Source organism: Melanaphis sacchari, unplaced genomic scaffold (genome assembly GCF_002803265.2).
Source record: "Melanaphis sacchari strain LSU unplaced genomic scaffold, SCAv2.0 Contig40_pilon_pilon, whole genome shotgun sequence".
NCBI classification, from domain to species: domain Eukaryota; kingdom Metazoa; phylum Arthropoda; class Insecta; order Hemiptera; family Aphididae; genus Melanaphis; species Melanaphis sacchari.
The window spans coordinates 1,431,500-1,457,012 of NW_020271264.1; the positions used below are offsets into that span (position 1 = coordinate 1,431,500).

General features: G+C 28.6%; 1 protein-coding gene across 1 annotated transcript in view; it reads left to right on the plus strand.

The window, feature by feature from the left end:
• Window positions 1-25,513, plus strand: part of LOC112597414 (protein gooseberry-neuro-like) — a 37,622-nt gene that overhangs the window by 4,656 nt on the left and 7,453 nt on the right. Inside the window, exon 3 of the mRNA XM_025343459.1 lies at window positions 1,462-1,567. Coding sequence (XP_025199244.1) covers window positions 1,462-1,567 — 106 coding nt within the window. The remainder of the gene's footprint in view (window positions 1-1,461; window positions 1,568-25,513) is intronic.

Sequence of the window (25,513 nt, forward strand, 5' to 3'; positions counted from 1 at the left end):
TGTTAGATAATTTATTAAAATCTTTTTTTTGCTCACTTCGTAATTTTATTCTATAAAATCATACAGACAAATATAATATGTTCTTTCTAACTTCCCACTGCGCTAAATATTATTATATTAACGTTGATCAATTTTTAATTTTAATATTGATTAAAATATTTTAGTTATAAATACTAATTATTAATAGAGCATAAATAAAAAAATACAGTAATCAGTAAAAATAGTGAATAAATTGATTTATTAAAAAACCACTGCTGATTGAGAGGTTATCAAAATTTTGGCCGGAGACTTTAACGAATGCATAGAACATTAATGATGTTTTGTTTTCGATCATGAATATTATAATATACTATATGTATATACAGCTTCAGCGACTCGTGTTCTTCCGCGGAGACGCTATAATAAAAACAATAAAGATAAACTGCGTGAAGATAAATTAAAAATAAATTATTCTGTTAGCACGCGCCCATTTACATAATTATACAGTGTTTGGATTTAAATTATTGGCGAAACAAAACAATAAAGGCCAATAAATCGGGCCGACCGGCGTTGATATTACATTATGATGAAGACATCGTCATCGTGTCTTCCGATTATTGCTTTAAGGGATTTCGGGACACATTATGAAACTCGTACGTACATAACATCATATATTTGTAATGTGTATAATATACACGGCTCATGAATATTTAACAACTACACCTTTTTTCGTTTTTATAATATACACGGAATTCCTGATCAATCATTTTAGCTGTTGGCATTTCTGTTTTTTTTTTTTTGTTTTCTTTAATAGACCCCCCACAACATGCGACGAACCGCCTGCGCGCTATTAATTAATGGACCCCAAGTGTTTTGGTACTTGTATGTATGTACGTATACGACACATTCCTCTCAATCTTTCTCTCTCACTCTTTCTCTGTTTTCTCCATCTTCGGCGGCAGCATCTGTACTGATGTTCGACGGCTTACCTGTTCGACACCAGACAACCCGGCTCCATCACACCGTATATACTGCATGCGTGTGTATTATGGCCCATTGTTTTTTATAGTCAGTCGTAAAATATATCCCAAAACAATTTCGGCAAAACGTCGTCGTTGTTGATTCCCTCTCAGCATTTCAAGCCTTAAGTTATGGTGTAGAAGCTATGAAAAAAAAAAAAAAAACATTTTTTAAAATATGTTTTCTGGAGACTTATTATATTATTATATTGGATACGACGTACACGTATCGTATCGAGATCTCGACGGATATTCATATTGATCGATCGCACAGTTCAAACTCGCTTAGCAACACTTAAATAAGTCGGTATATTTTTTCGTCTGTTGTATTTAATATTATTTTTTGAACGTTATTCGTGTTTGAATTCATACTTCATTAGATATTATAATGTGTATCATACACAACTTACGAGCTATTTATGTATAATTCCTTACTAATTTATAATTATTTTATTGTTTCTAGAAAAACTGTCCGAAGCGAAGTTTGTATTGTCCGGAAGAAGTTTGCAGAGATACGACAATTAGATCAGATCGTCATAGTAATTACTCAATTGACGGGATATTGTCAGGTAATTTATAGTTTATTTTATTTTTCCATAAATAAATACTTTTATCAATATACTTACTATATTATTATAAGCAATATTTAGTTTACGATATATATTATAATTATTTATGAAGTAATAAATGGTCTAAAATAAACAATATACAAATAATACTTGAACAATTTAATGTGTATATAATAGCATAAATTAGACGACCCTGTTTAATGTATTAATTAATCTATGATAACATTAATATATAATAAAGTAATTATTTTTATTTTAAATAGAACAAATACATATATATATATAATATTTGAATATATTTTTGAAATATATATTGGTTAAAATCAATAGACGTAGGTAGTTAATTTTTGAAATCTCATTTAACAGTATAATATATTAACATATCGTTAATTATTGATTTTAGTTCTGTGCATCTTTAAAACATATTTCTACCGGCCACCATGCAATTATGAAAAATAATAATAATAATAAAAAAAATATAAAATGAAAAAGATGAGTGATTATGATTAATTCATCTAAATTCGTATTTCCTATATTATACGAGTGTCATTATTAATAAATCTATAGAAAATTATGTATACAAATTTGTATTAAAATATATTATAAATATTAGCGATGAAAAAATGATTTAACATTTTTCAGTTTTTCACTTAGATATTAATATTAAACATTATGAACACAATTAACAACAATATTTTATAAGGTTTAAGAATATTAAAAATTTAATTTATTATGTTTACCTATTCAAATTGTATAAAATAACTTACACATGAATAGTTGGATTATAAATTTGCGTAACTGCATTAATAATAATCACACACACACAAAATATTATTGAATAATATAAATTACACTAAACATAGATTTCTCTTCATTTTATTCAAATTTAAATTTTTTTGACTTTATAATTCATAATATGCATACGATTATTATATATAAAAGGTAAATTTTGGTGAATTGATTTATGTTAAAATAGAAGAACTAATCGCAATACTATATACATTAATACATTATTTGAATGTAACCGTATAGCTGATAGTTTAAAGTTTAGTTTATAATATTATGTAGGTTTCAGCATAAATCATAAAACTTGGACATAACTCGTTAGGAATTACAGGTATTTTATGCACACAAAGCGCGAGAAGGAAAACGTTTTCTCGGCGTATAGTAAAATGTAGGTATGTCTGTTGCTACTCGATAAATTATATCTAATATTACAATATATTATTTTGAAATAAAAACTTGTCTTTTCAACTCGCATTTGCGCAATATTTATCTCGCGGGATTATATACTTATATCAACATTGTTATTGGTATCGATTTAAAATTTTAAACGTTTGCTTTACATCCCTGGTACCTATATAATATAAATTGGTACACTTCAATGAAATGGTATATACATAATATATATATATATATTATATAAGTATGTGTAAGATATATATACCTTTGTATATTATCCGTTGCGACAATGCCAATATAATGATGGTTATTTTTTCGGTCGCGCTACCGATATATGATCAACACCGTTTAACTTGTTTTGGCCGCCAACCTGGAAATCAGAGTAAATACAATATTGGTGTACGATATACATACCTATATATTATATATTATAACGCATCGATAATCCTACAACTGCAGGGTGCAGTAGCATAATTGAGCGCTTTGGACTACCTATATAATATATATAGGTGAGACTACGAAGACGACGACGATGATGATAATAATAATAATAATAATATACAATAGTACATATTATTATTATTATTATTATTAAGAACGATCGAAAAACTTCCATTAATCATGAGTGCACAACCATTATTACATAATAATATAATGTTGTGGGGGCACAAAGCGTTGCGTGCCACTATTGTCATCGGGTATCTCAGCAGCAGCTACTGCAGATCGCTGAAAAAAATCTTAATGATGGATTTCACGGCATTATATAGTTATTGGCTTCCGGAATACATCATTAAGCCCCCGTGCAACGATGTACATTATTATAAAAATAACATCGGTGGCATTTCTCAAGTTCTCGATCGGCGGCGCGCCGGGGACATGTATATCGTGTTTTCTCAACTACGTCCCGCTGTTTCAAAATTGTATCATAAACATATATCATTCGGAAATGGACTACTGCATTGTTCCGCGCTGCCAAAAACCATGTTCGAATATTTCACTCGGGTTTTTTTTCTTTTTTTCTAGGGTAGGGGGTATTCTTACGCAATATAAATTGTTTCTTTTGACGTCGCTGGTGTAGCCCGATTTTAGCCATTATACGTCGTTTATGGAATTCATTTCACACCAAATCAGATTTAAGTTATTGACCAAATGGAATATCGTACAAATACATAATATATATAATATTTATACAGGTAACTGCTATTTATGTTATACTGTTGCACAGTGATTCTTTCAAAGGAAAACACTCATTAAATCGAAAAGTATAATATTAAACTATACCTAGATGGTAATATGTTTTTAAATAATTTTCGATGATTTAAAAAAAAAAAAAGTTTAATTGTATTGATTTTTGTATTTGAAATTGTAAATGTTTTTTTTTTACTTTTTTAAAGAATAGCATAAAATTTTAGTCATCTATATAGTTACCTATTCCAAAAAAAGGATATTCTTTGATAATTATTTCAGTATATAAATATAATCATTTCGAACGAGTTTTTAATTAATTTTAAGTATTTAAGATTTAAATAGGTGGTATGGAATGGAGGAAGGATAATGCCTAAATGTTGGTCCAATAATGTTTATCTAGACTTGAAATAATTGTAACAGACAAAATAACTTTTTAATGTTATTATTATTAAATATTCAATATTTGTTACTTATGTAATACTCCTAATGAACACAATATAAACTATATACGATCTTAACCTGAGTGTAGTAAATTGTAAAAAAAAAAAGAATACGTTTTTAGTTTTAGTCTATATCATATTTTTAAAGGGGTCTATGAAATTTGTTATTTCATCAAAGCATTTTTATCATAAATTTCAAGAGTACCTACATATATAAATAAAATAATATGTTGCAACCATATATTATATAAAAATATAATACCTTATGATTTATAGAGACTTTGACAATTTAATTTTGATTAAGATTTTCAATTTCATATCTATACAGTATTTTTTTGTTTATATATTCAATCATTATTATGATGTGTTTATAACTGAAACGTGGTAAAAAGAAAAAGGTTGAGGTTTTTATATTTCACGAGTATTTTGGGTATTTTAATAAACGGATTGGGTGTGATAAAACTTTTATAATGTGATAATTTTTGCAATAAATCAATATTCCGTAATTCTAAAAATTTCAATTTTGGTGCTATATTCTCTAGTCTTTATCATGGTGCATAATATATATATCGGACATCGGTATATGCTTTATAAAAAAATTATAAAAATTTTAATCGCTTATGAGAGATGAACTGTTACTTTAATATTATTACGTTTTCACGTATATAAATGAATCACAGAAATGAATATTATTATGCAAAACAATAATATTTGCGGTGTCTACCTAAATGTGTATAATATATTATACCACATGTTCACGTTGGCTATTGTTGGTATAAATATTATATTATTATATGTACCTACATGGTATTCACGAGTGATGGTCGGAAAATCATGAAGTGACCTGAAAAATGAAATTACAATGAAGTGTCGGCAGACTGTCGTGAACCGCACATTAGGCCCCAGCTGTAGTACAGGTACATAATAGCGCGGCACGGAAAGGGCGTTCGGTAAGTTAATACGCCGCACCAATAGTGGTCGGCGCGAGATCGTCGCTGGATGCGTATGTACAATATAGACACATAACGTGAAATATGGGACACGATAATAACACACCTGTGTGCGAGAGAACATATCTGACGACAGCGACAATAATTAAGCTAAAATATATGAATTAACCTTGAAGTTTCCATAAAATAGAAAAAAAATATACAACACGATCGTGTTTACAAAATATAGTGAAAATCGTTACATGCGGGGGTCTATAATTTTCAAACGCCACATCATAACGTGCTGTTTTGTACCAACTCGACGCCGAAATAATGATATTATTAGATATTAGAAACAATATTATTATAATAATATAATAATACATTAATACATGGGTGTATATTATTTTTACATAGCGTTCCTTACATATACGATGCGTGTGGGTCAGTGGCGGCTTGCCAGGCAAGGCAATAACCTATGCACATACTCACCTCATCTTAATCATAAGAAGGAAAGAAAAAATATATAAATATTTCTTCATTTTCGAACATTATTCATGTCGTTATAAATTGTCTATGATTTTTTTCGAAATTTTCAAATTTTGATTAATTCTGTAATGAATGCAGACAATTATAAAACACAAACGATTTGCCACCTAATGTTTAAATCCCACTGTGAATGAAGCTAAAAATATAGTACGAAACAATAAAGCTAAAAACATTTATTACTTGATACTTCAGAGAAAACGTTCAACAAAATACCTATTAATCGACTTCTTTAATATTTACATCAGTTTTGTCAATAGACACCAACATTTTTTCTTTGTTATATTTCGTATTTTTTCAAACATATTATTATATATTGCCATTGCAACCCATCAAGGCATGTTTTTCATGAAGCATATTTGGTAAGCACGTAAATGTGAAGAATATGTACTTTTTAAGAAACTTCACAACTCGATGTTCGAAATTTTGTATAAATCTTTGTAAAAATAAAATATTTACGTTAAATAATAATTGATTATTAGAATATAGGTAGGTATAATAAGATATAATCGTAAATTTTTAATTCAAAAAAATATTAAATATGCATAAAAATGTGATATAAAGATTAAGTAATTTGCAAAAATATGCATTTAAAATAATATCTCGTTTTGAAACTCGTCATTTGACAGCATTGACTTTTAGCTTTTGGTTTGCTATTAATCGATTCCTATAATAATATTATTGAATAATATGCAACTGCTACAACTTCTGAGCCCTAGCTATGTATTTTAAAGTTAAGGTTAAAAATAAGTAGGTATACGTTCTTTAAAGTCATATGTAGGTATGTCTATGTAGCTTTTAGAACATTTTTATTCTTCCAGAAGTACCGAAAATAATTGTTTCACGGTACTTTTTTAGTTAATTCTAGCAGCCACTGGTGTGGGTATATTATAATTATTATTGTATTAATTAAATATGTGTTGGCGGTAGTTGTACCAATATAATAACATGAGCTTTTGCAATAATAATGATATTTCGTAAATTTACGCAAACAACATATTATTATAAGTTATAGTGTATAATAATAATAATCCAGTGACATTATTATAATACAACTTCGGTAAAAATGGGCGAGCCTGTTGCGTAATTAAAAATACAAACTTGCTAATTAATTTCACAATTCTCTCAACGCTAACAATGCGTTTAATTAGACACGTGATAAGAAATCAGTGAATAGGAGAAAGTTTAGGAGTGTACTTTTCGAATATTGCACTAAATCGTAGAAAAATAATGCACACAATTGGTACGGCAAACGACGCGAAATATTTTTGATTGTATTGGACACAGTATTCAACATTTATAACATATAAGTAAACGGTTAGTTATAAATGAACTGAAAGTCAAGACATAAATTAACGTTTTAAGTAGAAGGTCTATTGAATTGACATCGATTACATTGATTTACCTATTTAACGATGACGCGCGTTTTAATAACAAAAATAATATTTATTTAAAAACGGGTAGGAGTAGAGAAATATTTTTATTCGAATAAATCAATTAAGTTTCATATTTCCTATTTTGCATATTTTGAAATTTTTCCAGACAACAAAATTACAATAATTAATTAGTTAATTACTGCAATCAAAATTATATTGTAATTATTATTAGATTATTTAAACATGTTTAAAAATTGTGTTATAAGAATTAAGAAATATATTATCATACTAAATCTGTAGAGATTTATTTATACATTTTATGGAAAAAAAAAATAGTTAAAATAATCATTAAGCGAGAATAACATTGCGATTTATTACTTTTTTTCTACAGTAAAGCTAATGTAACTAATCTATATCAGATGAGATTATTTTTATTGGCGCAGACTTGTAACATATGAGGATAAATAAATGTAAATTAAATCAATTTAAAAACGGAAAAAATTATTTATGTATAAAAATTAATATATTAATATTTAAAAAAATATTTATAATGTATTTGTCACAGACGGTTAATGTTAAACTTTTGCAAAAGAGAGTGCGGCCTCACAGAGCTTTGCTTTTTATTTAGTAGTAGGTATAGCATTCTTAGAATAATATTTATATTTATTCTTAATATCTATGGAGATGATGTAATTTTAAACTAACGAAAATAATATAAAGTTAAAGATTAAAATTGCACTTAATTTTGATTTTTTTTAGTTTTCCGAAGTATTTTTAGTTGAATTCTTCGAATTTATTTGGTTAGGTTAGGTTAAGTAATATATTTTTTATACAAATATCAAAGTATAATATATATCAACTTGAGAAACTTGCTATACTATGTAGAAGTAGTTACCTAGGTAGAAGGTACTTAGATATCGTAACAGTACATTTTTTTGTAAACCGGCCGTCACGATAACAACAACGTATCGCTAAAAACAATAAAGATATTAAAATCACATTATTTTTTTTTAACGAACACAGTCAACTTAATGGTACGCGATGGATAATAATTTAATATATAATATATTACCTGCGCAATTTATATGTTGTGGTGGGGAAGAGTAAGCAATGGGTTGCAATATTTTCATTCATAGCGGTTTTTCAAATTCATGTCATATATTTATATAGGTACTTTTACTTAAATAGGTAAAGAGGGTGCTGTGCTAGTGATAAAAGAAGTCGTACATGTCGAGAAAATCACTACGGTCAAATACAATTTAGGTACTTATAAATCCGTCGGATAATTTCCTTCCTGGTTTTTTTTTTCGATTTCTCTATGAAAAACACTGTAAAATTTACGGTGTGTGTACAAAAATAAAAATAAAATATAACAGTAGTACAATATAACATATTTTATTCTAGTTGATCCTGCACGGCCCGTAACAAATTAATTGTTTTCCTAAACTTTGTTAAACGCAAATTACATAGACTTTTGACATCATATAGATCTAAAATTATAAGTGTATAAATATTTAAAATATTATAACTATTTTATTTTATGAAACTTTAATGATAACCTTATGATTTATACAAATAAAAACATTATTGATTTTCATGAGCCGACAAACCCTTTTGCAAGCCTTGTTTTAAAGTGCTTTATTTTAAAAATCAGCTTTGAGGTATTTACGAGTACCGACGTCATATCTCGGTATAATATTACATCCAAATACGTACCTGAGCTTTTGTCGCTTTTATACAATACGATGCTATATTTATTTCCTATTCTTGTCTAGTTTTGGTGATTAAAATATATCAACTACCGGATACTATATTATACGAGTATACTATCTATAATATTCACATATAATATCTATACATAATACAACGAAACAATAAAGATTATTCGTTTGGTCGTGCGCATTTCGTAACAGATTCACCTGTAGATAGGTATAAATCTTACACCACACATAATATATTATAATGTCGTATTTTGTACAACATAAGTCTACGGTGGTGGCGGCGTCGTCGTCTTTTCATAACGTTGAGTTCAGGGGCGCTATAATAATATACGGGTATACGCAATGTTTTTGTAAAACACATCGGCGGCGACCCATTGACAAATTTTTAATAACACGACGACGTGAAAACGGACCGCGTTTTCGACGTCGTGTAATATTAATAATATGTATATAATACAATATATTATTATTATTATTATTATATATTGGATGATGTATATTATAATATGTTTTCCGCCGCACGGTGGCCGACAATCGAATTTGCGGACGTCGTCGGTTCGTCTATCGCGTACATATACATCCACGTGTATAATAAAGCGGCAGCGGCGGCGGCTTGTGTGGTCGGCTCAGTATCAAAGAACGAAAGAATGGAAAGAAAAAAAAATGTTGTTTAGCAAAAGGTGTCGATGTAATAAAAACTGCTGCAACAAATTGCTCATTTGTACTGTATTTATAACGTACAGCACTGCTGTACAGTGCGGGGGGAGTCAATTTCGGGCATGTTTTTTCGGTCTCATTGACGCACACCACACACCCACACCTATATAATATGTAAGCACGCACAATGGATCGCGACGTATAAACTACAACGGGGTGACCTGACGAAAAAAGGAAGCCGCGAGGGCCACCGGGCTAGTGTGTGTGTGTGTGCGTGCGGCACTGAAGCACACTGAACGAGCGACGATATTATATATTAAACATATATATGTATACATATTATATTATATATATATTGTAATATAGTGACGCGATAAAAGACGACGAGAATACACATATTATAATATGTATAATGCGTGCGTGCGTGTGAGCATGTTATTATTATTATTATGTAGTGTTGCAACAAAAACGAAGACCCTCGGCGGCGGTGGAGGCGATATTTTGTGTTTATGTGCGCCCCTGTGCAGCGGGTCAAAGGAGCCGCCGCCGACTCATCCGTCGAACGGGGTTAAAAGCCGAATTTACGAGTCGATTTCCATTATTCTGCAGTGTACACCGCGATTGTCGCTGACCGCCATACAGCAGTACGATATGTACACGTAAACGACGAGGGGGTGCATAATAATATACACAATAAATACACGTAAAATAGCGACATCGCAATATAGCACTTATACGTAAAAGATAAATTTATCGCGGTGCAAAAATCTGATCTCTAAAGTCATAATCTCTTCGGGTTTCTTTCCAAATCAAATAAAAGTCGCGTGATAAGATGAGATTAACGTTATTTGTTTGTCAGTAAAATAATTAATACCTTTAAAGATATGTGCTAAAAAAGTAACTAAGATACTCAATTAATGCTTAAAATCAGTAAAAATGAGCCCCGTTGCCTAAAAGTATAGCGTCCGAATATAAGTATCCCGAAACAGGGTATGAATAAAATAAAATATTATTTAATTGTTTTACACATCACATTATCCATTATAGACAACATATAAATTTAAAAATAATAGGTATTACTAAGAATGAATATAATACTTTATAATCTTAGTATCTACTGTCGCAGAAGTCAAAATTAAAAGTAAACTTTTTAACAAGGTTTTTGTTTTAAAACCATTCTGGATTGATTTTTGATTAATCTGAGTGTAATCGTGTTTTTACCGAGTTTTTATTATATAATCAGTTCATATATTTAGCAGTAAATAGGTGATTTAAACATAATTTATAAAAGAGGTCTTGTAAATTACTTTAAAATAGTAGGTATTTAAATAAAATAGTTTTTTATGCAAGACTGTTAAAATTGCACGTAGCAAAACCTGCATGCGTAAAAATCCATGTGCATCCCGCTGTTATACTACGTAGCACAAATAATGCGTTTAACTAAACATCTAAAGTATACTAAGAAATCGATGCTTATGAAAAATAATAAACTTTTCCGTATTAAAAAGTTTTGTACAAGTTTTGTGCTCAATAACTTTATTTTTAATTTTAGTATAATATCACGATCTAAATATAGATTATTTTTCCAATTTTCTCACAGTATTTAAAAATATTATTCAATCAAATAAGGTATTATAATATTTCGATATCGAATTGTTCAGGACGACACGTCGTTTCGTTTGTGCTTGCTGCAACAGGTCTCCTGAGGAAAGCCTACTACACAAAACACACGCTATTAAATTGATGACTTCATAATATATTATACTCAAATACTCAATGCAAGTACGAGTTCACCGTATTCATAGTTGCCGCACCACCGTTACGATGACACATTCGCAGACTTGTGAGACTGACGTGCATATAAAATAAACGGTTGCGGAAATATTAAATTGCGCCATTTATTATATTATTTATGCATATCTTGGCCTCTCCTTTTCGCTCGTTATCGTCTCTGTGCAATAAATTATACAGTTATTTTTCTATTCCTCGGAAGGGTGTGCGTTGGGCCGACCGCTACTTAATTGAAAGAATGTTATTTCGAATCGCCATAATAATAATAATATAATATGAATAATTGTTGAGAAAAAATAACTTGTTTGTCCACAACAATTAACGTAGCTTTAATGTTACGATAAAATATTACTTGTTAATATGAATATACATTCATATAAAGAATGATCGTGGGCCCAAAGCACTAGGTATGTGACGTTTCGAATTCTACCAGTTATTATGCTATGTTAATAATTAATATAATATGATAGTGATAATAATAATGATAATTACAATGACAATATGTAATGCAAATATACACATGTAAATAGGGAAATTGAACCGATCAAAGTTATTTTTATTATTATTATTATTACAAAAAATGATTATTTTTCACGAAAATTCAAAAAAATTAATATGATTCAATAATACCCGTTCTTCTGGTATTATTATTAAATATAATAAATTATTGTTGGACGTGCTGAATCGGACAAGTTGTTCTGGCAGTTAAGAATAATTTTTTTCTTAAAATCTTCAAGTTATTTCAATTAAACGTGCGCGCGTACCTATATATCTATACCTATTGCAGTAATATAGACCGGAATTAACAGCAGCTGCGATACTAATCTGGCCAACAGCGGGACCATATATTATATTTTATAATATTATGTTATCGAGGTTTATTCTTTTATTTTTATTTTCATATTTTCATATTTTGTTTTAATTTTATATTAATTTTTACCGACGGTATTTTGCGAGTTACTCACTGCATCGTAAACGTCAAAAACATTTCATTATAATCGAATCAGAAAAAAACCACGTTTCATTGCGAAACGTAATAAAATAACGGTATAGAATTAAAAATATACTATAATTATTAGTAATTAGCAAATACTCGATGTATATAAATATAATGTATAATAATATTATACTACGTTAGACTCTACATTCGATGAACGCACAAAACTTTAACTATTGGTAATAAATTTAATTTGACCTAAAATAAACTATAAAGATATGAATCCCGAGAACCCCCTGTGTTAATAAAAAAATAAATGACGATACTGACCAATATTATCTACTTGAATAATAAATGAAATTTCAAAAGAAGATTCCCGAGTTCATTAAAACCTGTATGAAAATCACCAAATTATGTATTTTTTTTTTTTATGATTAATTAAATCAATATATACCAAGGTAGGTCTATCGAGATTTTTTTTCAACTAATAAATACTGATACTAATAGGATATTTTTATTGTTGATATGATTCGATGTTTGAAATTATGCTATTGGCCATCACTATAATATTATTTATAAAGTTATTGATTAAAACAATATTTTCGATGGTATTTATTATATTAATATATAGGTGTACCGTGTACGAATACTATTGAAAGTAGTCTGCATTCAAGAGTCTAAAGCATACAGGAAGTCTTACCGGATACCGCATATGCCTAAAAACCAGAGTTACGTTCAGTTGTAGGGGTATAAATTCAGTAAAAAATATTTTGTTTTTTCTATCATGATTGGCTACGATTTCCATGAAAATCTATCATTAAACAATTATCGAGTACGAATTTTTTTTTTTTTATTGTTAATTCTCGAGCATGGTCAAGTACGTATATCTATAGATGTGGTTGTGTTTAAAATTTGAATTATCAGTGGGATGCTCATAGCGGTGTCAATAATTGTAAGAAGTATTCATATTTCAGTGATTGATTTTTTAAAATTTTTGAAAAAGTAGAGTTGGTAACTTTATTTTTAACCTTAACTACTCATACTATAGAACGGTGCCTGATGCGTTAATCACATAAAAAAATAATCTTTAATACCTATTTATTACTAACAAATTCACAATGTTATGAATTATAGTTTTATATATATGATTCAAGTAACTGCATTAAATATTTAAAAGTCTTATTATTCATCACAAATCTTTTATAATTTATAACTATAGTATAAATATTTTTCAAATTGAACGCATTCACAACACATATTACAAATATAATAGGTATGTTATTATTATATCACATATGTATAATAGAAATATAAATCCCCGTTTTTTTCAATATTATTATATTATCACTATTTCAGTTAGCTCTATAATATCAACACCTAACACCTATTAGCTATTATACTCACGTTAACGGTGCCTATCAAAAAATAGTTCACTGCACAGTAATCATCATCGGTCTAACCCGACTATCCAGCTGGCACGCTTATAGTTAAATATTATGTATGATTCTATATACAAACCATAAATCAGAATATAGCGTGTGCCGTGTAAAACACATTATATAATGTTATTTTATCCGCATGGCCTTCTCTTCAGAGCTCACATTGCCATATTTACATAATTCCACATTATTTTTAATGAGATATTTAATCCAATAATTTAATTATGTACGTGCATAAAACAATTGGTTTCTGTATATTTTTTACTGAGATCCTGAACATTTCTAGTAAATAAAGTACACTTTTTGAAAGTAAGATAAATCCAAAAACGTGGTAATACATTTACTTATTTTATTCATTATACATTATAATATTATACCTGCCTCCCTAAAAGAAAATTTAACAATGTGCGCGAGTGATGGATTTGAAAAACGTACAAGATATAAAAATATCTGTGTCGCTTACATTAAAATGAATTACTCCCGCCCACACACACACACTCAAATCACCGCTCTGGATCCGTTCTCGGTCCCTTTTGTATTTTTACGTCGTCACCTCGCATTACATTATGATATAATATATGTCGTAAGTACTTGTTTCATAATGTCACCGTTGCGTTGTCCGTGCGCAGGAATATTAATATTCAAAATATTAATATGTTTTGTGACGATGACGAGACGAAGACGTGGAAGAATACAACCCTCCCCCCCTTCCCAGTAATACACCGCTTAAGCGCGGGGGCTCAAAACAAACGGAATACGGCAAAAGGACGATGAGTTAAAAAAAGATAAAAAAAATCCGTATAATACATCATATTATAAAAAGACGACAAAAATTACCGCTTCCTGACGCGTATCAGTGTGATGTGTCCTGTGTCGGCGGCGGCGGCGGCACAACGTTATTAATGGGCAAAGTGCGGGTGGCCCGAACGCTGCGGACTCGCTCACAATGGAGCGAATGCTCTCCGACCCATTGATCGCGGACAATAGTATGCCATGCAAAACACGCCGCCCTGTCTCACTCGGGCCAAAACCTATACTCCGTCGCTCTTTTTCGGCGAGCGATTTGCCGACCGACATTACAACGTATATTATTATATTATATTATATTATATTACATGTATAAATACACGACGTGTATAATAATAATAATAATAATACATGTGTAAAACACACCACATACACACACACACACCAAACGCATGTATGGGACAAGGTACTCGTCGTTAAATATGATAATATTATCGCGGGCGCGCGTGTGTGAGCGCGGTACGCCTTTTCATGTGTTGCCGCGGCAATATTATATAATATAAACCCGTAATATTATTATTATTACAATCATAATAATAATAACGCGCCCGACCGACTAACGATAAAAAGACACACATATTTTGGGTTGTACCATAATAATATAGTATATAATGTTTATGGCGATTCAGCAAGCATCATGCTCACTCCCATTTAATAATGAATTTATTCAAATTTGTGATTTTTGGAATATTTTAGTATATATTATTTGCTTAAGGACCATACTCTATATTAGTAAATACTCATATTTTTTTATATCGCTTAAGGAAGTATCCTTATTTCTTCTATGGTAATATACCAACACTTTTTTTTTCTTTTAATGTGAATTAACTACTTTTTTCTAGTAAATTGTTAAGCAGATGACTACCTTAGAAATGCTGATGTAATTTTTTGATATGTATCAAAATTTGAACGAGTAATCATTGAGCTTGTTTTTTTTTTGTGTATTAAGGATAATATATGAATACGATATCATTAATAATTGTTTAAATGAAAACAAAAAATAACTAAACGATGAATTGAAAAGTATAGTAATTAATAATTAATAAATTATTATATTATGATTAATATATTAACATTTTATATTTTGTATAAATTTACCAAAAAAAAAAAAAATACTACATTTATTTTAAAGTTTTGTAAATTCATCTTTAAAGACTATTAAACTTAGTGTATAATAACTTATAGAAACTACTCATTCAAATTTTAATTATCAAAATCAAAATTTAAAAAATAAATCTTTAGATTTATAATTTACAAATTTACAATAAAAAAGTTGATTTTCACTTAAAAAATAATAATTTTATACCCATCTATTATTATTATATAAGAGGTGTTAAAAACAAATAATGTTTGAATTTCGCCTAGCTATCTTAACAAATAAGTTATCACACAACGTTACTATATTAAAAATGAATGTTAATAAACATTTTTATATAATTATTTTGAAATTATAACTAATTATTAATTTTTAAAAAATTATTCATTGTTAATTGATTTAAATATAAAAATGTATAAATATAATTTAAATTCAGATTGTTTCGACTGTCGGCTGATATTCATTACTAAAAAAGTTTTAAATAATTATCGTAAAGAATGTATTAATTCAAAAATTGTTTTTTTTTCTATTCCGGGTGCATAATTTTACAAAAATAAGTGTGATTTATCCTTTTCTAAATTATACATATCGGATTTTTATTACAATTATTTTATAACTAATATCAAGTAAATCATCCACTAGTGTATTATAGAATTCGTATATTGAGTTAATATTAACTGTGGATATTTTTTTCATGAACTCGTATTTCATTTTAAAAATTATTTAAAATTTAAATCTGAAAATTAATTATTGTAATAGTTATTAATATGAGTAACAATATTATAATTAACTTGTTTTAATAAAAAATTATGTAAAAAAAAAACTCTTCACCTGATTATAATCTATAATATACTCACCTAAAAACTCGATAACGAGTAAATTTGTTCTCTTTAATATTAATTATAAATAAATTGTAGTAAGATTCTGGTACATAGATTTGCAATGTTATAAACATGTGTAAGACAGTGACAATACATGTGGGTGTGACGTTCTCTTATATTTCTGCAGTTATTCTAACTATCAAATACTCTTGGCACGCACAGCGGGAGACTGCAGGTTCCTATAGACCGATCGGATAAATTATGCTTAAAGCGGCTCCATAAAACAAAAATAAGTGACGCGCTCAATAGTACGGACTCCGAAATACATCTGGTGACCTTTTTGTTTAGGTCACATTTGGTGTTTAAATGTCATTAACTCATTGTAAAATTTGTACCAAAAACAGTACGAATGGTAAATTTTGACAAATTTTACGGTCGACTGATAACTATCATCAGCCCACCCCTGTTAAACATATCCTGCCATCCCGGATATACATTGTACACATTATACTATATATGACGTACATAAATGTAACAACACTATGACTTTCACGGCTTTCTCCAACCCCGCTATTGATTTTTGAAAAACATCATGTGACGTATAGTGTATACTGTATACGGTTTATTATAATCTTGAAAAATATCTCGTTTTAGAACAATATAAAAACCTGCAAATTAATCGGATGTCGGTCGATGTATTATAAAATTTAGAAGCCGGAATTATAACATCAAGCATTAAACATATTTTATATTATATGAAGCTGCAAATGTGTAGATAATAATAATATGACGTATTCGTCGCATCCACATCGTGTAATTGTACGTTTTGCGAAACGGAAACGCTTTTCTTCCACTTCGCGTAATTCCGCTATGTGGGCAAGATTTCGCGAAATGGATCCTAAACTACACATAACGGAACTACTTCTGTAATTTGGACAAACACTTAGCGTAACAATATTTGTAATTATATTTTTTATTATTTTGAACATAGTACAGAATTATAAATACTGATTATGAATATAATAATGAATAACTAATTATAAATATGATGTATGTATTATGAAAATTATGAATTTCAAACTCTTCATATTTATTTGCTTAAACATAAAAAATAAAATTGTTATGATATCGAGAGTTTAATTTTAAATTGGCTTTAATACAAGCACACTTTTTTGTTTAGCATTTGATTTTACAATAGCAACTAAAAGAACTTATTGTCCCCCGTTAATAAAGAAATAGTTTGTTTTAACGTTTTCTTAACTCCGTGTTTTACTTGCTTTAATTTGTTTAGTTGAGGTATCCCTTTCGTGAAATTTTGTTTGCATAACGGAATTACGTGAAGTGGATAAAAAGCCTTTCTATTTTTCGAAATAGATATAAAGTTTGACCATTTCGCGAAACGTACAATTACGCCATATAGATGCGATTATACACATTTTTAATATATAAATAAATAAAATATATTTAATACATTTTAATACAAACAATTCTTGCAATATACTTAATATAGGTAATACAATATTATCATTTATTATTTACACATAATATATAATACTATATTTTAATGATTACATTTTATTTTTATAGACAATATAATGGATATTTAAAAAAATAAAGTTAGATATTTGGTTATTTTTTAATTTGTACACCTCTTAAAATATACTTTATATAAATATTTTATTTTATTTTTTGATTATAAGCAAATCATATTTTAAAAAGTTGTGATATATTATATTAAAACTATAATTTTGATAAATAAAACAATTTATATTTGATCTTTAATTTAATCTTTAAATTAATTTTAAAGGTAATATTATGTTATCGAACAAATTAAATTTATTTTGATATATATATATATTTTTTTTTTTATTATTATTATTTTAGTACCTACTTATTAGAAAAATATTAATACAAATGTAGTGCAAATTATTAGCTTATCTGAAGAAAATTTTCATTTATTCTCGCAGTAAAAAACTAAACAATATTTTTAATTTATACCTAAATATAATATATTGTATAGGTATTATAGGTACAGATATACATTCAGATCTATTACATACAAAATAAATATAAATGTAATAATATAAAAGAATTGTTGTATTTTATATATTCATATATTGTTTAAGAAAATTATACATATTTTATTGACGGTAAATAATTACATACCTTATTTAAAATGCATTTTCATATTACTCGTGTATAGATACCAATTAACATTAGACATAATAAGTGTTTAGGATTGAAAAAGTTTATTTAAGTCTATGTACTTGTAAAGTTAAATTTAGGATAAAATAAAACATTTTATGTGGGGTGGAAGGCTTAGCCCCTTACAAGTCTGTCCAATCTAGGAACTGATTGCAATCCTGACAATTTAGTTCAATTTACACCACTGTAGGTGGGAATCATTGTTTTTCTGATCAAGCCATTTATTTAAGTTTTGAAAAATACTCAAAAATACTGTTTTAGAAAATAGTCGAGGTCCATATTATTATAGTCATAACTCATAATCATCAGATATCGGAGCTCTCGTTCGAATTCGCGGCACCTTTTAAACATAATATAATATTTATGATAATATTATATATCATATTGTATGATATTTTCGTGTCCATCATCGTATATAATATAGATTCATCAGGAAAACGTTGTCTTTAAAATTAACTTCACCGAACCGTCCACGTCTCATCTGTACACTGCGGGTGTCTGACCGGATGAGACATACCTATGTATAATAAAATTGTATATTAACACTAATATCATACGTTTAACAACTAGTATTAATATATATATATATATATATACCAACATTGCAAATGTATACGTTTATTACACGTAATGGGTACGGACCGCAGCCATTTAAGCTGTTGTGGCTGTTATGATAATAATGATATAAAATATGATTATACGTATACATGTATATGTATGTATGAAAGGTGAATAATAATAATATAATATAATAACTGTCGTCACTGCCGCGGCGTACCTATAATATAATATAATAATAAACGCGAAGCGCGAGTTCCATGTTGATTAACCTGTTGATTCGTAACGGTTTTCGCGTACCTCTATAGTCTATATAGCCTTCGTTAAACTCTTTAGCCCTTTAGGTACTTTCGACGGTGTCGTCGAAGTGGTATCATGCGCATTGACTATATAAACGAAAAGCCATTAGTTAACATCATCATTATTATTATTATATATTTGTATGCATTTCTTTCGACGAATTGAATGGCGCATCGGCCTCAAAGACGTTTTCAAGTGCTGCGCGTGGTAAACGCATAATTTAATATAACATAATATTATTATGAAAAACGAAACGAATATTGTACATCGCGTACATTATTATTAGAAGTAATAAATTATTACTATTTTAACTCGGGTAGGTACTTTATTAGTATATTATATTATGCGCAAAAACTGTCGAAACGGAAAGACTCGGCGGGGTCCGCCCATAAAACCCCCCTCCCACACAACCCCGATCGATATGTGTTCTCGCCGCGACGATACCACCCAAAACGTCTGACTATTATAATGTACGTATCATTATCGTTTAACGCTGACCAGCTATACGTACGTATGTATAGTGAGTGTACCCAAATCATATTATGTGTGTGATGTGTATTATAACATGTTTATAATGATTACGTCGTCGTCTTGTGTTGCGAAATGAATTCAATTTACCGCGGACGGCGCACATCTGCAGCAAAATAATATGAATTACAATGTACCTATCGTATCTTTTCTTATTCCGCCTGGTTATTATCGAGATCTAATGTCCCGTGCACACCGCCGATGAGCAATCGCGCGGTACGGTCGAAAACGGGTTTGTGGTGCCGTTTAATATTACCTATTATTATTATTATTATATGTTTATTATGATGTATATCGTATTATAATAGGTATCAATCGACTGGATCGAACAGCGGTCCGTCAAGGGTATACATACGCAACCCATAGCTGACGTTTAATAGTTGAAAATGAAAACTTTAAGTTTCAACGTAAAATATTAGATTTTTTTTTTTTGATTAACTGAAACTAAGTTAATTAATTCGTTTATAGTTTATTTTCGGAATCAAAATTTAACTATATAAACTACTTATTTAAAGTTCTCTAATTTTTAGTTGATTTTAAGACAATCGCTTAGCATTTGAGTCAAATTTTGATGAAATTAAATCATTAAATGAATATATTTTATTCATATTACACATCGTGAAAATGTCCAAAATATAACGCCAAAAAAAAAAAATCGAAAATATTGTGCTATCAGTATTTTTATCACTTGACGTTTATCATTTTAAACTCTTATCTAGGGTATGGATAGTTTTAAAAAAATAATTAAATTAATATAACATAATTCACAAGTAAAGATTATTCAACGAGTATATAAACTATAAACAGTATAAACATATATAAGTATTAAAGTGATACAAACACCCAAGTTCAAATTACTTACACAAATGTATATAGTTAAAAAATTGCTGGTCGGATCAACTCTAGCCTCCACTTCCTTGTATGATCGAGGGAGATAATTTACTGAAATTCCAACTACCTTCTTCACGTGTCTCTCCAAATCACTCCTATGTCTTTCAAGTACAGGTTACACTGTTCGTAAAAAAACTTGAAAAAGTATAAAAATTCATTTATTGGATATGTTGTGGGTAAACTAATTTTGTGAATAGTTAAAATTTGTCAAATACTACCTGAAAACCAAATCAAGTTAACGATAGGTACTTATATATTAATTCTAAAAATAAACAAACTTTAATTACTTTTTTACGTATTAACTATATATTGTAACTAAACGAGTTAAGACAAAATTAAGACGCCAACTGCCTATAGACTCGAATAATTAGTTATCGTTATCATCTCGTTTTCTATATTATCATCATTGAAACTGTCTTCAAAAATCCTACCCGTTTTATTGCTTCAATTTATGTATACAATATGCAATGCGTAACCGCAGTCTTAAAGAAGGAATGGAACATTACATTATTATTTAACACGAGTAATACGACGTATATCGCACGTACCGACCGCTTATGATATATTATTATTATTATGCTGCTGTTGCGACTAATGGACGATCATTATTTATAGGTACGGTTTAATAATATGATAATATAAAAAATAATAATAATATACTAATATTGTATAGGAATTAATAAGCGCCGTCTCGTCGAAAACGATTGAAACGATATATCATTAAAACTAATAACATTGATTATTATTAAAGTGAATTTATATAACGTTACCTATAACGTGCAATATAATGTATAATGTAATGTAACATTTAAATCTCACTATAGCACGCGCGTAGTATAAATTATTAATAAAATTAGCCGGTATATTACCTCCATAAAAAAATAACATATTCCTCATGATTCATGAAACTCGTAGTTATGACGATAAATAATTTGTAAAACTAATTTTAATTTTAATTTTTTTGTTAACCAGATTTCGCTTTATATAATACAATTGACTGGTAAAAGTTTGTGTTAAAATTGTGACGGACACTGCTATAACATTATGCTTAGAGATTTTTACAAAATGTGGCATAGTCGTGCAAGTTCAAAACAAGTCGACCGTCGCCTCACGTGATACTTACCGACAATTCCTAAATCTTTTAATCATAAAACATATGCCACTATAATTTTACAGAAATTATGAACAGAATGTGACCTTGGTGTTTTTTTACTGTTATTTAATTGTTCTCTATCATAATATGACCTGCTATTGCTATATCAATTGGAGGAATTAAATAATGTTTACAATACTGCAGGTAGAATATTACTCCACTTAATAACTATCAAATACAATATGCATAAATGTAATGTATTAATGTTATAGAAACTAAAAATATATTCGATTTTTCATTTGCGTTTACATACAATAATTTGTATATAAAGACTTTTAAAATTATAAAAATATTGATTGAATAATGTACTTATTCTAGAGTTTATGCAATTGCCCAATAAATTCATTAAAACAATGTTTATGTGATTTATCGACTTTCTTGTAATAATAATTCACTAACTTAGTTACTTAAATTAGAATAATGGATTTGAACAAGCTTAGCACGTTAACCGCCATATGACCGCCGGCGGTCATTCAATAAGAACTTTTTATACTCCAAACATTTTTTTCAATGTTTTCCAAATTTGTATACACTAAATATTTAAAAAAATTGAAAAAAATAATATATTATAGGTACCTATATCAAAAAAATTGTAATAATTCTTACTACGCCAGGATCCTTATTTTGATGCATTATTGTAGCGCCATAGAAATTTTAATAATATAAAACTATATTCATTTATGGTTGCCGGCAGTCATGTGGTGTGGGCAGTACCTAATGATAAACTATGGGCACCGGCAAACGGTGGTCACAAATGAATAAAATTTGAGAATTATAGATGACCGCCGGTAGTCATAATGCAGTATAAAAGTATAACGAGATAATTACATTTTCTATTAGATTAGACTATTTATCTTTGTGGCATTAATTATTCATAATATAATATTTTAAAACTGTGAATCTATTGGGATCTTGCGGTCGGAGGTGATTCTATAATTTGAAATAATTTCATAAAAAAAAATTAAAACAAAATATTAATGAAAAACAATAATGATGAAGTAAATTTAATATAAAATCACTAAAATTCATTGGAATTGAAAAATCTCAATCTTTTCACAATGACAAAGTTAAATAAAATGTATGTTGTAGTTTTGATTATTGAAAGTTATCAATTTTAAATTATAAAATAATGTATAATCTTTATCTTTGTAATATAATATAGTCTTTATATACTACATTATTACTACCAATTTAAAGCCATTAGTAAATCATAAAATAGTTTTGTTCAACACTATACACAGTATTAATTTATTATTCGATCATAATATATAAAATGTAATATAATACCATGTACAAACAGATTGGGCTCAGTAAACATCGAGCTTAATATTAAACACATAATATGACCAACAATACTTGGACTGCAATTTATTAGTCTCGAAAGGAAATCCGTATTGACACATGAAGGTTTTTTGGTAAATAAAATCGCAAGCGGAGATATAAAATACAATAAAACTATGATATGTGTACACAATTTATCACAAATATATATTATACGACCAACCACGCCACAGAAGGATTATCTCTATTATTATTTAACAACAGTTGGGGTGGTATGTAAATATAAGATATAGCAAAACACGTTAACCATCGTCTTTATTTTTTTATTTTTTATCGTTTTTTGTTCACACAAAGCGAAAATAAACATCGTTTGATCAGACTTGCACAACAATCACATTATATTATATCTGCAGGTATTGTACCGGTATACTAACACTTTACACTACCGGTGAAAGTCGGACGTTTCCTGATTTTTTTTCCTTTCTAAAAAGGGACAATGTTTTTATTATTTTTTCATTTCTTTCCGATAAAACGCGCTTTGTGTGAAATACCTGTACGTCTTCTATTCTCGGTGCAGGCGATCTGTCTGCAGTATAATAGAAACAATAATATTATATTATTTACCGATGGGTGAAATCACATATATTGCTCAACCACCACGGACCACGGTAGTATAGATACACGCGTATTCGTTGGCATATAATATAATATTATATTATAGTATGATACTCACTGAAAACAACATACGTCGATTATATGTATGTATAATAATATTCATTCATTGCGGACATGACACGTATTATAGACGTTCTTCAATAAGAGATCCGAGTGCACCGCGTATTGTACATAATAATACTAATATAATATATTCTATATTCGCGTTGAATACATATATAATGTCATTCACGTCGTGCATTATACGAAACATCGACGGAGTCAAAAAGGACCACCGGCTGGCACGACGGATGTCTATAATAATGTGTTATACCATTACACGCGTACTGTGTATATGTAGGTGCAACCTGTTGGCGAGCAGTCGAATTCACACGGTCCGGTCCGTCGCCGTCTTTCCCTTCGCAATAATATGCACATCGTTGCCGCAGTAGTCGAACATAATGAAATATCGCGCACAACATAATTGTATTATATATATATATGCATAGGTACATATGGGTACATGCACGTTATTTGTTCCGATTTATTCGCTGTCTTCCTCGTAACTGTAATGTGAAAAAACCACGAGTTAAAAAAAAATAATGATAATAATAATAAGCCATACACGTGATAAATAGGTATTCTACGGATATGTTTACTTAGGGGTTTGTAATGCACCTATATACAAAAAAATTGAATAAGTCGTGTTACGGAGGTAAATATTTGCATAAGCTGTGTTCGGACCATAATATTTAGACGCATATTCAATACAGGTTCTATTTCCATGATGTATACACATATTTATAAGGTATATTATAAAAAAATACACGATATAATAATATTATATTGTTTTATTGATATGTGTAATACTGTAATATATGGGTATAGTTGGTAAACGGAAAAAGTCACAAATATTAAAAAAAAAATAAAATATTTTACATTTTGACATGAAAAAAAAAAAACTATTAATTCGTACGAATTTAAATACGATATATGACTATTTAAATGGATTATACACATTTTTGATTTTGAACAACGCGACGAATTTATTGATTTTATAATAATGTGCGTGTGTGTGTGTATATTTTTTTGTCTGTTAACACTAAATTGATTCGATTTTTAAGTTAAGGCCTAAGGGTTGGTTTTTAGAAGAAATTTTGATCAAATTGGTATATTGAAGCATCAAAATTAAAAATGATTCCGTACTTTTTTTAATAATCAATAAAATCTGAGAAAAAAAAATAGAAAACACTATAAGTGTCACGCTAAACCAGTATTTGTCAAAAATTATTTCTTCATTAGTTTGGATAAAATCGCATTTTAAAACAATTTTGATTTTTTGATACAACTCAAAAACATTATTCGTGGGAACTTTTACATTTTGATGTATATTTTGAATTTTACTCTACATAACGACATTTTCAAAATATGTAAATTCATATTTTT